The sequence below is a fragment of the Neltuma alba genome, unplaced genomic scaffold (genome assembly GCF_004799145.2).
Source record: "Neltuma alba isolate B1F8T4 unplaced genomic scaffold, ASM479914v2 tig00013459_pilon, whole genome shotgun sequence".
Taxonomy (NCBI): Eukaryota; Viridiplantae; Streptophyta; class Magnoliopsida; order Fabales; family Fabaceae; genus Neltuma; species Neltuma alba.
The window spans coordinates 446,006-458,875 of record NW_021637695.1 but is presented as its reverse complement, the minus strand read 5'-3'; the positions used below and the strand labels follow the sequence as shown (position 1 = coordinate 458,875).

Sequence of the window (12,870 nt, the reverse complement as noted above, 5' to 3'; positions counted from 1 at the left end):
ATGGCTTCTCCTCCCGCCGATTCTGTCTTCGCTCATGTTGCCGCTGCTCCTGAAGATCCTATCCTCGGGGTACTCTTTCTCCGTTTCCTTTTCTCATCATTTGGTTTTTGATCCTCTCTTTTCGATCTTCGCCTCTTTTACATGATCTTGTGCTTATACTTATTATGTTACCGAAGCCTTAGGTTCGTTCTATACAAGTACCTCGTATAATATACTTTTCGCGGCCTTTGTCTGACGAGCAAGCTCAGCCTCGCCGCATAATCGCTTCACATGGATTAATCATTTTACATGTTGTGCCGTACAAAGCGATCGTAGTTATCTTCTTCACCCTTTTTTTCTTTTTTGGGAGAATTAGAATAAAGGAGCTGCGGAGAAAAATATTTAGTAAAGAGGATCATAAAACTTAGAATTATTTTAAAAGACTATATGTTAAAATATAACTTTAGAAAGATTAAATTGTCTTTAACTAATCCTCCTTCTATGTTCTCTCTTATTACATCTCAATTATTTGATAGTTCACGAGTTTTCTTTTGTTTTAGCCTGCACCCCATTCCACACGGAATTAAAAAACCTTTGAAACTCACCCATGATAATAAAGGCTTTTATGCATTTTGCGACAAATTTTTATCATCTACTAGTGATTGCTTTTTGATATCTTCAACGCAAGTTTGTTTGTTTTACCCCATTAATATTGTTTTGACCTGTTAAGAAATAAGTAATAAGAATTAGTTTCTCCTTTTGTTTCTACAATTGCAAGTCATGTGTATATTTGTAATTAATTTTACAATCTGACCTTAGGATATTTGCATGTTTTGTAGACATTGATTAATGTATATAAGTTTTAGAAATCAATAGGAAGTGAATAATTTAAAAGCAAAGTCTGTGACGATAGATTTCGGATTACGAGTAACAAATGGGTCTGAATGTTACCTTTTGAAATGATTCTGAATGTCCTATTAATTTTCTTCAAATGCATAAACTATCAAATGAAAACAAAAGCAGAAGAATTGTTAAGAGAATCAGAGAAATAATAAAGAAGGGGACATGTCACATGGGTAATTTGGTATTTAAAATATATATTTTGACATTTAGTCCTCTAAAATAATTCTAATTTTTATGATCTTTTTACTAAATATTTTTCTCTATGGGTACTTTGTTCTAATTCTCCCTTCTTTTTTTTCCGTTTTTCCCGTTAGTTCTTCTGTTTTATCGGACGATGAAAACCTGAATATCTATCACTTGATCATAACTAATTTTTTTAACTTGTAGACTGTTTTCGATTAGTTATTGGAGTATTAATCATCCGAATGCCAAATCAGCAAGGCATCTGATGGTATAGTTCATGCTTTGATAATACAATAATGCACACACCCGCCTCTTTACGCGTTCAACGAATCCAGATCCTATGAAATTGAGAGTATATGAAGTGGGTAAAGTTGAATGCAAAGTACTGGTACATTGGCAATTTTTAGTCTGAATCAAGCAAGTCTTCTTGTGCATCTAGTTCAGGCAGCTTTATTCTGACTGCTTCGAAACTTTCTTCTAACATTTTATCGACCTCACTACTTTGATCGCGATGTTTTTTTTTTACGTAGGTAACTGTTGCTTACAACAAAGACCCAAGCCCATTAAAGCTGAATTTGGGTGTTGGCGCTTACCGTACAGAGGTGAGCCCGTGAGTGTTACTCAGTCACGGTTGTGGTTGTCGATTATATGCAACAGAATGACCAAATGTCTGAAAATGTAACCTAGAATCTTATACTTGGCACATGTTCTTGTTTTTGCAACAAATACAGGAAGGAAAACCTCTTCTTTTGAATGTTGTCAGAAAAGCGGAACAACAAATCTTGAATGACGGGTAAGTAGGTGGCTAACTTTCTTTGTCTTCAGTTTGAAATGAAAGTTATGATAAATTCCCACTCACCATTATTTTCAGGTCTTACAACAAGGAATACCTTCCGACTGCCGAGTTCAATAAATTGAGTGCTAAGCTTATTTTTGGTGCTGACAGGTCAGAAATCTAATACCTTTTGTATGAAGTGATTGTTAGATTCGATAGATTTGTTGCTTAGTAAATGCCTTAGTGGGTCCTTGCTTGCTTTTGTGTCATAGCCCTGCTATTCAAGAGAACAGGGTAACTACTGTTCAAGGCTTGTCCGGTACTGGATCATTAAGAGTTGGAGGTGAATTTTTAGCCAGACATTATCATCAAGTAAGATGCATAACCATTGACTTCACTCTGTATTTTACTATTTTTTCCTTTGAATTATTATTATATGATGGCAGTTAACCAATTTTTGGCTTCCCTTGGCTTTGCAGCGGACTATATACTTGCCTCAGCCTACTTGGGGTAACCACCCTAAAGTTTTTACCCTGGCAGGGTTATCTGTCAAAAATTATCGCTACTATGCTCCAGCGACACGAGGGCTTGATTTTCAAGGTCATAATTGATATCTTTACCTTCAACTTCGTATCCATGTTTGTATGCTTCATAATTAGTAAATACTAGGTTTTTACTTCCTTGAGAGTGTATACCATGATGCTCATTTCTGATAATAACAGGACTCTTAGAAGACCTTGGTTCTGCTCCTTCGGGATCTATTGTCTTGTTACATGCATGTGCACATAACCCAACTGGTGTTGATCCAACCCCGGCGCAATGGGAGCAAATCAGGCAGCTGATAAGATCAAAAGCTTTGTTGCCTTTCTTTGATAGTGCTTATCAGGTGTGGAGGAATTCTAGAACTTGGCATGGTCCATAACCAGGACTTTGTTTTATCATGATTTAAATACCTATGTTCTAATTAAGTGTTATAAAATATAATATTCTATTTTGCATGATAGGGTTTTGCCAGCGGAAGTCTTGATGCAGATGCACAGTCTGTTCGGATGTTTGTTGCTGATGGGGGTGAATTGCTGATAGCTCAGAGTTATGCGCAGAACATGGGACTTTATGCAGAACGTGTTGGTGCCTTGAGCATTGTAAGATTGCTTTGGTCTTAGCTTGGGATCTTTTTCTTCATTTTAGCCCATTAATACGAACTTCTAAAAGAAAGTTTTCTTTTGCAAAAAATTGATGTTTTCTTCTACTGATTAACCTAGGTCTGCAAGTCAGCTGATGTTGCTAGTAGGGTTGAAAGCCAGCTGAAACTAGTGATCAGGCTTATGTATTCAAATCCTCCCACACATGGTGCATCCATTGTAGCTGCCATCCTCAAAGACCGGTAATCAGTCAAGAATTTTTTGGTCATCTTTAAAACGGATGGGCAAAGAAGGATTTTTTGTCGACGATGAACTTTTGTGATAACCTAGTGTTGAATGGGGAAAGTCCGAGTAATGAATTTAGGACCCGTTTGGTAAATTACAAGCATTCTTAATAGTGCAATGCAATGTAATGCATTGCAATGCAATCTTTATTGCTATTAATGTGTTTGCTTTGTTAAAAATAAATCATGCACTAATATTCATTTTTAATTAGAAGAAAAAACAAAAAATGATTAAATTACTCTTTTGACCCCTATAAGAGAAACCTTTCCCTCTACATATCATTCCTGTGGTAGCTTCTTAGTGAGATTAGAGGGAAAATTTCTGCAGATCGAAGATCACATCACTTGTACTTACAGAAATGAGACCCCATGGCAGCCTTGGTAATTAACAACGGTTCCTTCTCTCATCCTCGTAGCGATGTCGCTATGTCATATCTATCGCCATTTTTTGTTAATTCTATTGGGTATAAGCTTTATGTATTTTCCGGACGAGGAAGTGAGTGACATGGTGAAAAAGGAGGAAGAGGGGAGAAAGAGATAGAGGAGGAAAATATGAAGAGGTTGAATGAAACGTTCATGGCTTCCAACTTGGTCGAGGAGATGGTGAGCGACGACGTCAGCAACGGCAAGGTGGAGAAGGAGGGGGAGGGGAGAGAGAGGAGGCAGAGATAAAGAACTTGGAGTGAACATCCATAGCTTCAAACTTGATGGTGGAGGAAGAGGTGGTGAGCGGCGGCATCGACGTCAGTAAGGTGGAGGAGAGGAGAGGAGAGAAAGAGAGGAGGCAGAGATGGAGAAGTTGAAGATAACATTCATAGCTTTAAACTTGATGGAGAAAGAGGTGCTGAGCGACGGCGGCCGGCAAGGTGGAGAGAGAGTGGGGAGCGAGAGGAGGTAGAGATGAAGACATTGAAGGAAAGATGAGGAAGGGATTTGAGTTGGGTTATTTTGTGTCTTTCATGTTTGATTTTAAGGGCAAAAAAGACATTCCAAATAGTGTAATGGGTGGTAATACCTATTCCTATGGGGATGTATGAATGAGAATTACCAAATTTTTGGTACTCTAAATTTTATTATCAAATTAGAAAGCAACCAAATATTATTATTTTGGTAATGTAATCTCGAATGCCATTGTAAACCTGTAATGGAATTGAATTAAACAAGCTCTTAATATTTATTGGATAGCATAAACAACACGTCCAATATAATAGTGATAGCCTTAGAGAGGAGTTCATAATAACCATGGTTTTAATTAGAGTAGATGAATTATGGCTGAGATTGCTTCGTTTTATATATTGGTTCCATATATTCAATACCACTAGTTGATTTTTCTTGTTATGCAGACCTATGTTTCTTGTATTTCAGGGAATTGTACAATGAATGGACTGTTGAGTTGAAGGCAATGGCTGACCGAATTACCAGCATGCGCCAGCAACTTTTTGATGCTTTGCAAGCCAGAGGTGTGCCTTTTCAATGTTCTTTCTCCTTAACATTTCCCTGTTTCTTCTTGGGTGGCCTGTCTCCATACTTGCACGAGTATTTGAGATCGTGTCGTTTAATCATTCTTAGATATGGGGCATGTCCACCTCTTAATTGATACATGAAACTCTTACCGCAGCTGTACTTATTTTCCTTTTGATTGGGTCAGGTACGCCTGGTGATTGGAGTCACATTATCAAGCAGATTGGAATGTTTACTTTCACAGGATTGAATCCAGGGCAAGTTTCCTTCATGACTAAAGAGTATCACATATACATGACATCTGATGGGTAAGAAGCTCTCTTTATGACTTCATCTCTATCTAATTAATATGCGATCAGAAGTAAACTTGATTAAAAATTGCTGTATCAATCATGAGCTATTAAAAAGAATGATAATGATATGAAGTAATATATTAATTGTCAAAAAGTATTGTATCCTAGAAAAGATGTACAAATGCATATGAGAACGATGTAAATTTTTTTTAATAATAAGCTGGAATTTCCGCATGACTCAAATACCATGGCTGATTGTGCAGAAGGATTAGCATGGCCGGTCTGAGCACCGAAACAGTGCCACATCTGGCAGATGCGATACATGCAGCTGTAACGCAAGTCGTCTAAACTATGATGCTGAGGCAGTTGTCAACCTGTACAGGAGATGCATGATTATTAATAGAGTTCTAACTATAAAAATAAGGCAGAAATAAATTTTGGATTACAATCATTTGTATTTGTATCACTGTATATTTTGCATGAACAGTTGCCATTTGTATCAGTATATATAGGCAGAAGGCAAAAAGGATTAGCATAAGTAGTATTGGGCACGTGTTAAAAACGAATCGGATGCTCGGTAAACCATTAGGTTAAAATTTGTACCGCATAATTTAAATGAAAAATGGCAAAAAAATGGATATTAAATTTCAACATGATAAATAGATGATTTCGATATGTCAAAACCAGTATAAAAATAGTCAAAATCATTATAAAAATAATTACTATGACCTATTTGTTTTTTTTTTAAATTTAACAAGTATTTTTAGTCATTTTTCCTAATTTAAAAATAAAAAAAAATCTTGTAGCTTAATGATATTGATGATCTTTTGTGACGGATATTGTGTTTGATTCAGCTTGTAATTTTATGTCCTTAGTACATATCTATTTAATTTTAAAAAAAAGTAGTTTGCGCGTGTTATATATCGTGTATGTTTGTATGCGCCTCGCTAGGCTAGTGTGCACCTGTCAGGGCGACCATGGTCCATGGTTCCCCCAAAATTAAACACATACACAACACACCCTTTTGTACGTTTATTTTTGGTAGAGAATAATGAATTTCAAAAGCTAACTGGCAATATTATTTTCTTTTCAATCACAAATGAAGTCCGATTATCATGAAAGTAAAGAAACAAAATCCATTTTAAAAATACATTCTATATATATAAATGTAAATGTCACAATAATTGCAAACCTAAATCAACCGGAGGCTTTAATATAACAACTAATTAACAAGCAGCTATCTGCACCCTTTCAATAAATATGACGAGGAGCTTGAGAAGGTCACAGCTGAAGATTTGCTGTTCTCCTTTCCTGGTGATCCACACTCACTGAAGTCAAGTACCCGTCGCTCCATCTACAAACATACTTCATTTAGCTAAATGACATATAATTGGCCATGCAAAAAATTCGCCACAGAAAAGTCGCAAGTTGACTAAAATAATATGGCTTTACCAAAGCATTTGTAGAAGCTAACTGACAATGATCGCCTGGCTGATTACGAGGATCTCCTCTTTCCTGGCCCCCATCCCCCGCTTTTCCAGATGCATCTTTTGCTTTTGGAGTGTCGATTTCCAAAATCTCCTCAGCATCGGCATATGCAGCCGCAGTTTGTTCCTTGACCTGCTTCATCCACCCAATTGCATCATAGTTTCTATCACCCGGGCTCATTAAATACCCAAAATCCTGTCGACATGTTATTTAGAGTGTTAGTGGAGCCTGCATTAATACAAAAGACACCCAACAGAACTTGAAGTACCTCAATCGTAATTTCAGCATCAATTCTGGGGCTAGTCAGAAAAGTGTTAATGAACCAAGGGGACTTCCATGCTGAAGGTGATTCAATGCTTCTTCTAAAAGGTGTTCCTCCAAATCTGGCAAACAAAACCTCGCAAACCAGCTAATCAGTGACCAGAAAAGGTACCTCTCATTGGAGGATTTAGGAGCAATGTTTGTCAGTACCGTTCCATAATCAGCCAAAATAAGAGAACGAATGATGAAATATGGAAGGAGTGTGTGATGACACTTCGAAAATAAAATTAACACGTAGTGATGAAAATGAAAATTACATGCTGAATGATTCAAAACCAGCATCATTCCCAGCATGATCACCAGAATTCTCCGCAGGGGCAGATGAACAGTGAGATGGTCGAACTGAAGAAATTTCGTGCTCCTTTACACGAACAGAAGGAGAGCAATCACTTGTGCAGGGATTTCCATTAAATGATTTCGTAGCGATATTCTCATTTGGGGCTGCTTCTAAGCTTCTGTTGCTCAGGCTTTTGGGAGTTCTAGCACTTGAAATGTGAGTTCTATCCGAGCCAAGACGAATTTGATTTGGAGAATACAATAGCAAGTCATTCATATCATGTTCGATTAAGACTCCGGAAGGATGTTGGCCCTGATAAAGGTTTTTTTTTTTGGGGGGGGGGGGTGTTAAGAATCTCGACAAATTACTGGTTTATCACAAGCTTATATCAAATCTAAGAAGGTCATGTGAGAACAGTACTTACAATCTCAGCAGCAGCATCAGGATCGGTCTCCATCTTCGAATCAACGTCCTGAGAGTTATTATTGCCGGTATCTTTTTCTGACTCTTTGCACCTCAAAATGGTAGATTCCTTTTTTCCCTCTACATGCTCTCCTTTCAAAGCTGGCCCACAATTTTCTTTATGATCATCAGAAGCTCCATTTTTATGTTTCTGTATTGACGACGGAGGAAGCATATTCGCAGCCTGAGCTTCATTTTCATCAAACATTACATCCAAATGTGAAAAACGTGTAGTCAACGTGGATGTCATGTCAGTCTCAAGTTTCTTCTCGATTCTCTTATCTGATAATGGTGATAACAAGTCCCGGCGTCGCTTCTTTAAAATGGATGGGGTGCTAGTGAAAGTTTTCGCAGCACTTCTCAACAAAGCATCTGGACTATCATCACGAGAAGGCGAATCCCACAACATCAAAGGAGTTGGACTGTTCACTGATGACATCATAAGCCGGCGGATTCCCAGTGGACTGAAATCTTGCTGCATATCCCCTCCATGTTGTATAAGATCGCAGCTGAAGAAAGGAATATCCAAGCTCGGAAATCGAGGAGGTTCATAACATAGAGATCCCGTGTCCTCCTGCCCTGTTTGCACATCTGCCTTTTCATCCATTGGATTACAAGTTTGCATGGCATCCGATGCACAGGTGAAATTATTTACAGGGACCAATGTTAATGCATCATTCACAATATTGGGGCCATCGTGCATTTCAGCACTATCTATAATATCAATGCAAGGTGAGATGGATGAATCGTTGGGGTACATGAAGCTGTCATGTGCGTTGGAGGCAAAGTGCTCAACTCCATATATTCGTGCGGCTTCACCAGTGTACAATACTCTGCCATCATTAACTGAAAGCAATGAAGGAACGATTGGTAAAGATTGGAAGCATGAAGATTCTATTAAATTATTAGATCTTGTTGGACAAGTTTTGAGTGCACCTGAGGTTCGATCAGCATCAGATATCTGGATATCAGATGATTGGAAAAGATTTGAAGTGCACGCGGGCAAAACCATATCAACACCTTTGTTGTGATCTCCGGATGAAAAGGTTCCATCATTCATTGCATCAGAAAAAAGAACTCTACAACATTCTTCATCAGCCATCAACATGTCCTCTGGTTTAGAAGAATCCATAGAAGTGGGAGCCATAGATGTTGCCATACCCAACCCCATTGAAGTATGAAATTGAGCATTCACAATGTCATGGTTATCATCAGAAACTATACAATCTCCTTGCAAAAGTGAGAATTCCTGACCCAAGTCTAATGATGAAATGCTGGGTAAACCATGTAATTGGAATCTATTATCCATGCCTGCAGAATTTCCAGGCTCGTGTGAGTATTTTTGCTCAGTGAATCGAGAAGAGGAAGCCTCTTCACGAGCAATGTCTGAGTTGGACAGGGTAACATCATCCAGTGGTATGCAATATGGCTCTGAACATGATGCTTGACTAGGACTTTGCTCCTTTCCTCGACTAGAATATTCATTTGGCTTGGTTTCTTCTCTAGCATGTAAAACAACCCTTGTCATTTCTCCGGAAACCGGTAGATGACTAGCACTAGCAGACTCTTGGCTACATTCTGAAACTTCCTCTCCGATTCCCTTCTGACCACTGTCATCTCCACTACAAAGTAACCTCGAAGATGTAGAAACCATGGGCTGATTTGGATGTCCAACATGGGGTATAAGCATACCTGACGCCAAGTAAGAATCCAATTTTTTTTTGACAGAGCTGTTCCAGTGATTTTTTATAGCATTGTCCGTCCTGTTGCCTCAGAAGACAAATATGCCACAATTTCATGTGTTTATGGACAATCACTAGAATAGAGAGAACCAAAAGTGCAAGGATCCGTCTCGAAACAAAAAATATAAAAAGAACTTAAAGAGTAAATAGAAGATATGTTCCCAAATTTAAGTAAAAGCAGTGGTGCTGCCTCCTTATCACTCCATTCAATAATAAAAAGGATTTTATATACCTTCCAGGCAAGAACTTCGTCAATTCGGCCCATCTGTTCCCATAAATTTGATGCGCACGTATTAGAGCCAACTCCTCTTCTTGAGTCCATGCTTCTTTGTTTATAGCGGGATTGAGATGATTATGCCACCTAAGAAGTTATAAATTATATTAGCCACTAAAAAGCACACCGCCCCACATATACGTCAAGACAAAGCCTGCAATATGATTTGCTATGTACAAAGAAACATGGATAAAGGAACTGTAGACACACATACTTTAATGACATACACAAAAGATGAGCCAACAAGCATACCTTTCTCGGCATTGCTTACCAATTCGTCCAGGTAAGTGCTGTGCAATAGTAGACCATTTTTTTGGCCCATATTTGTTCACCAAATCAATTATTATTTCGTCTTCCTGTTTGCATTGAGACTTGATAGGTTAGTTAATAATGAGATATCTTATCTGAAAAGTAGTACATACAATCCAAATAATATTTAACATTGGATAAAGCTCCACCATACAGATATAAAATCAGCATACAAAGTCGGTGGTATAGATCACCTCTTTAGACCATGGACCTTTGACCAGTTCAGGATTTAAGACTTTCTGCCACCTATGTAGACATTGTACATCTGTTCTATCCTTGAAACACTCCGCTATAAATAGATATAATTGCAATTAGAAACAGTTAATAAACACAATGGTGCAGAATGGAGACGCGTTGATTTACAAAAATGCTTAAAATAGTTAGACTGCACAGGAATGAACATACCAGAAATTCAAGAAGGAAAAAATGTGTTTAAACCGGCGGAATATTGGTTTGTTTTATTTCGATCCGCTGAGGTGAGATTTTTTTTTTTTTTTGCCAACTAGAATATACTTTTTAAATTAAGCAAAGAACACTGTCAAGAATAACTTAAAAAATGGATGCTGACAAACACACACTCATGGAATTAAGTCGTCAATGAATTCATCAATTAGTCATCGATACTAAAAGTATACCTATTTTCTTCCAATTCTTTCCTTTAAAGCGTTGTACGGCCTTCCTCAAGATCTCATCCTGCAAAAACCATGTCCGTCACAAACACTTTCTGGCATGTAAAATTTTTCAAGCATAACTGTGACTTGCCCCAGAAAGAAAAAGCACAATCGAAACAACTTGATCAAGCCATAGAAAGATGAAATATGCATGCATAGCAAGCGTTTTACCTCTTCCGGTGTCCATTGTCCTTTTGTAGAACGCCTGGTAGGGCCACTAGTCCGCCTGCAGTTTGAAAACTTTTGGTTAAATGAAAAGCGCTTAATGTCATTGTCGGTTCTCAATAGAAGCAAAAACTTAGTATGGTGACCCGAAAAAGGAAATGGCTTTTATTTATTCATCAATAAAGGCATACAAAGAATCGGCAAGGAATTCAAGGTTTTGCATCCTCGCTACCGTTCGCAAGACCCATAGTTTCAGCTTAATAAGGGAACTCGATTTTAACTAGTCATTAATAAAACATTTTCTCACTTAAGCAAATAACAGTTCCAAAAATAAACATGTCAAATAGTAGGGGTTAAAGGTGCTAGGCGCTAGTAAGAAATACCATCAACCAGGGTGCCCAACTAGCAACCTGTCTGCTACAGTAACCTCTTGTAGGTAAAACTTGAAAGAATCTCAATGGACAAAAGCATAAATGCATTGTAAATAAGCAATATCAGCAAAAGATAACACACACACACATAGGGACGAGTTTGGGCAATTACCCATGCAGGGCCCTAATTTTCTGAACACCGTCAGTGAGTCCATCTGATGGAGCTGGGGTTGTCTTGTCACCTTCCATAGTTTGTTGGAAGACAAGCAAAATAGCATACCCCAAATCCTACTTGAATGCAACTCGGTCCACAATTGGCACTCCAAATCATTATAATTACTCTAACAAGTCTCAGGCACAGGGTTCTGAAATGAGGCATAGGTGAACAGAGAGGAATTAGAAGGCTTTCTTCAACCAAAATAAAATCATAAATTTTTTAAGTGACAAGTCATAACTAATAATGCGGGAAAGGACAATAGATAAATGGGGAAAAAAAAATCTATTTCATCAATGAAGCACGAAATAATGATCCTAATACTTGGACCATGTTCACACCACAAGTCAGTATCCAGAGCCTCATTCTTTGCTCACCGTAATGATCACTTTAAATGAACTGACACCGTAACTCAGTCGCATAGTACATTCTAGGATCTCACTCCATACCATCGAGCACCAGGAATGTTTTGTCCATTTGGCAGAGCTGGGAACAAATCCCTTAAAATAGGATTGAGTGAAATTCAAGTTAAAGAATACATCAGCGAAATTCATATCGATATTTTCACTGCAATGTCGGATTCGGTGAGATTCAAATTGAAGTATCCGGTGCACATTATAGGCAGTAATCTGTTGGCATTATGCTCATTGTAATCAAGGCGAGCACAAATCAACACTAACCAAGTGCAAATACATTCAGTATGATATGCTGTGATATCTCAATTCTCTGTCGAAGCATGACCATGTCCAAGAAACAGTAATTTAGCGGTTTCAAACAAACGCAGGACCTTAAAATGTTATCAGCCCATAAATTTTCCGCACCAGGTCCCACTACCGCACCAACAAGAAGACTGAAATAAAAAATATAAGCATTCAAAGAAAAGTATTTCGCATAAAGAACCATAAGCTGAGATTCTCCATTTCTAAGACTTCCGATTTGAATTGCTGCCTCATCTAAGATCGAAGAAAGGATTCATCACTGATTCGAATTGCAACCTCAACTAAGATGGAAGAAAGGACTCATAACTGATTCAGCTAATTAGATCATTCAAATTCAAATTTACGATATTCAAAGAGTCCTCGGTGAAGTAGCTACCTGTCAATAAGGAGAAGCAAAATGCAAATTAACTACACAAAGTTAAAGACACTCACCGATCTGAGCTTCAGATAAGATGCCAGAATAACATATAAACGATGAAACGACCGAAATGGTGGGCATTTGTAGATCCAGTAAGTACTAAGGAAGACCTACAAATGAAGAGCGATAAGTAAACTGGAGGGTGAGTGAGTAAGACGATCCGGAGCTCTCTATTCAAAGTTCAAACACAAAGGGGCGGACTCAGAAGTTTCAAACCCTATGGTTAAAGGTCGAACACTTCGGCGTATGGACGGTGAGGATACTGACACCTAAGAATTGAGCTGTACTGGTTCTAAACTCTTCTGCCGTCATTTTCAAAGTTCAACGGGAAATTTACTTTTGTCTTCGGTTGTGAGTGGGGCGTGTATAACGTCTTGGGGAAGAAAAAAGGAAGTCTTCAGTTACTATTTATTAAGGGG

The 12,870-nt window shown here is 38.0% G+C and overlaps 2 protein-coding genes across 6 annotated transcripts; one reads left to right on the top strand and one right to left on the bottom strand.

Annotated features, from left to right (window-relative positions):
- On the top strand, nt 1–5,389 carry LOC114737534 (aspartate aminotransferase 1-like). The gene is made up of 12 exons (XM_028925483.1): nt 1–69; nt 1,596–1,667; nt 1,797–1,858; nt 1,937–2,011; nt 2,113–2,212; nt 2,320–2,440; nt 2,563–2,726; nt 2,845–2,982; nt 3,103–3,224; nt 4,632–4,726; nt 4,915–5,035; nt 5,284–5,389. Exons 1-12 carry the CDS (start codon nt 1–3, stop codon nt 5,366–5,368), a joined length of 1,224 nt encoding a protein of 407 aa, XP_028781316.1. The 3' UTR covers nt 5,369–5,389.
- Nucleotides 5,390–6,076: 687 nt separating this feature from the next.
- On the bottom strand, nt 6,077–12,609 carry LOC114737537 (transcription factor MYB3R-1). 5 transcript variants are annotated; one of them, XM_028925486.1, is made up of 13 exons: nt 12,466–12,609; nt 11,721–11,814; nt 11,273–11,465; nt 10,736–10,790; nt 10,529–10,586; nt 10,088–10,182; nt 9,837–9,940; nt 9,543–9,671; nt 7,531–9,331; nt 7,087–7,418; nt 6,777–6,891; nt 6,473–6,703; nt 6,077–6,374 (listed from the first exon to the last, which is right to left on the bottom strand). In XM_028925486.1, the coding sequence occupies exons 3-13, from the start codon at nt 11,347–11,349 to the stop codon at nt 6,258–6,260; spliced, it is 3,114 nt and encodes a 1,037-aa protein (XP_028781319.1). In that variant the 5' UTR covers nt 11,350–11,465; nt 11,721–11,814; nt 12,466–12,609; the 3' UTR covers nt 6,077–6,257. The 5 variants fall into 5 exon arrangements, with proteins under 5 accessions (XP_028781319.1, XP_028781320.1, XP_028781321.1 ...); XM_028925487.1 differs by lacking the exon at nt 11,721–11,814 and having other exon boundaries at nt 7,531–8,414; nt 8,505–9,331; XM_028925488.1 differs by lacking the exon at nt 11,721–11,814 and having other exon boundaries at nt 7,531–8,414; nt 8,589–9,331.
- Nucleotides 12,610–12,870: the final 261 nt, after the last annotated feature.

Coding starts and splice junctions, on each gene's coding strand:
- LOC114737537 (XM_028925486.1), bottom strand. CDS start 11,349: ATGGAAGGTGACAAGACAACCCCAGCTCCATCAGATGGACTCACTGAC. Junction 9,332..9,542: donor ACGAAGTTCTTGCCTGGAAG/GTATATAAAATC, acceptor CTGAGGCAACAG/GACGGACAATGCTATAAAAA. Junction 6,375..6,472: donor TAGCTTCTACAAATGCTTTG/GTAAAGCCATAT, acceptor GTATGTTTGTAG/ATGGAGCGACGGGTACTTGA.
- LOC114737534 (XM_028925483.1), top strand. CDS start 1: ATGGCTTCTCCTCCCGCCGATTCTGTCTTCGCTCATGTTGCCGCTGCT. Junction 1,668..1,796: donor TTGGCGCTTACCGTACAGAG/GTGAGCCCGTGA, acceptor CAACAAATACAG/GAAGGAAAACCTCTTCTTTT. Junction 5,036..5,283: donor ATATACATGACATCTGATGG/GTAAGAAGCTCT, acceptor CTGATTGTGCAG/AAGGATTAGCATGGCCGGTC.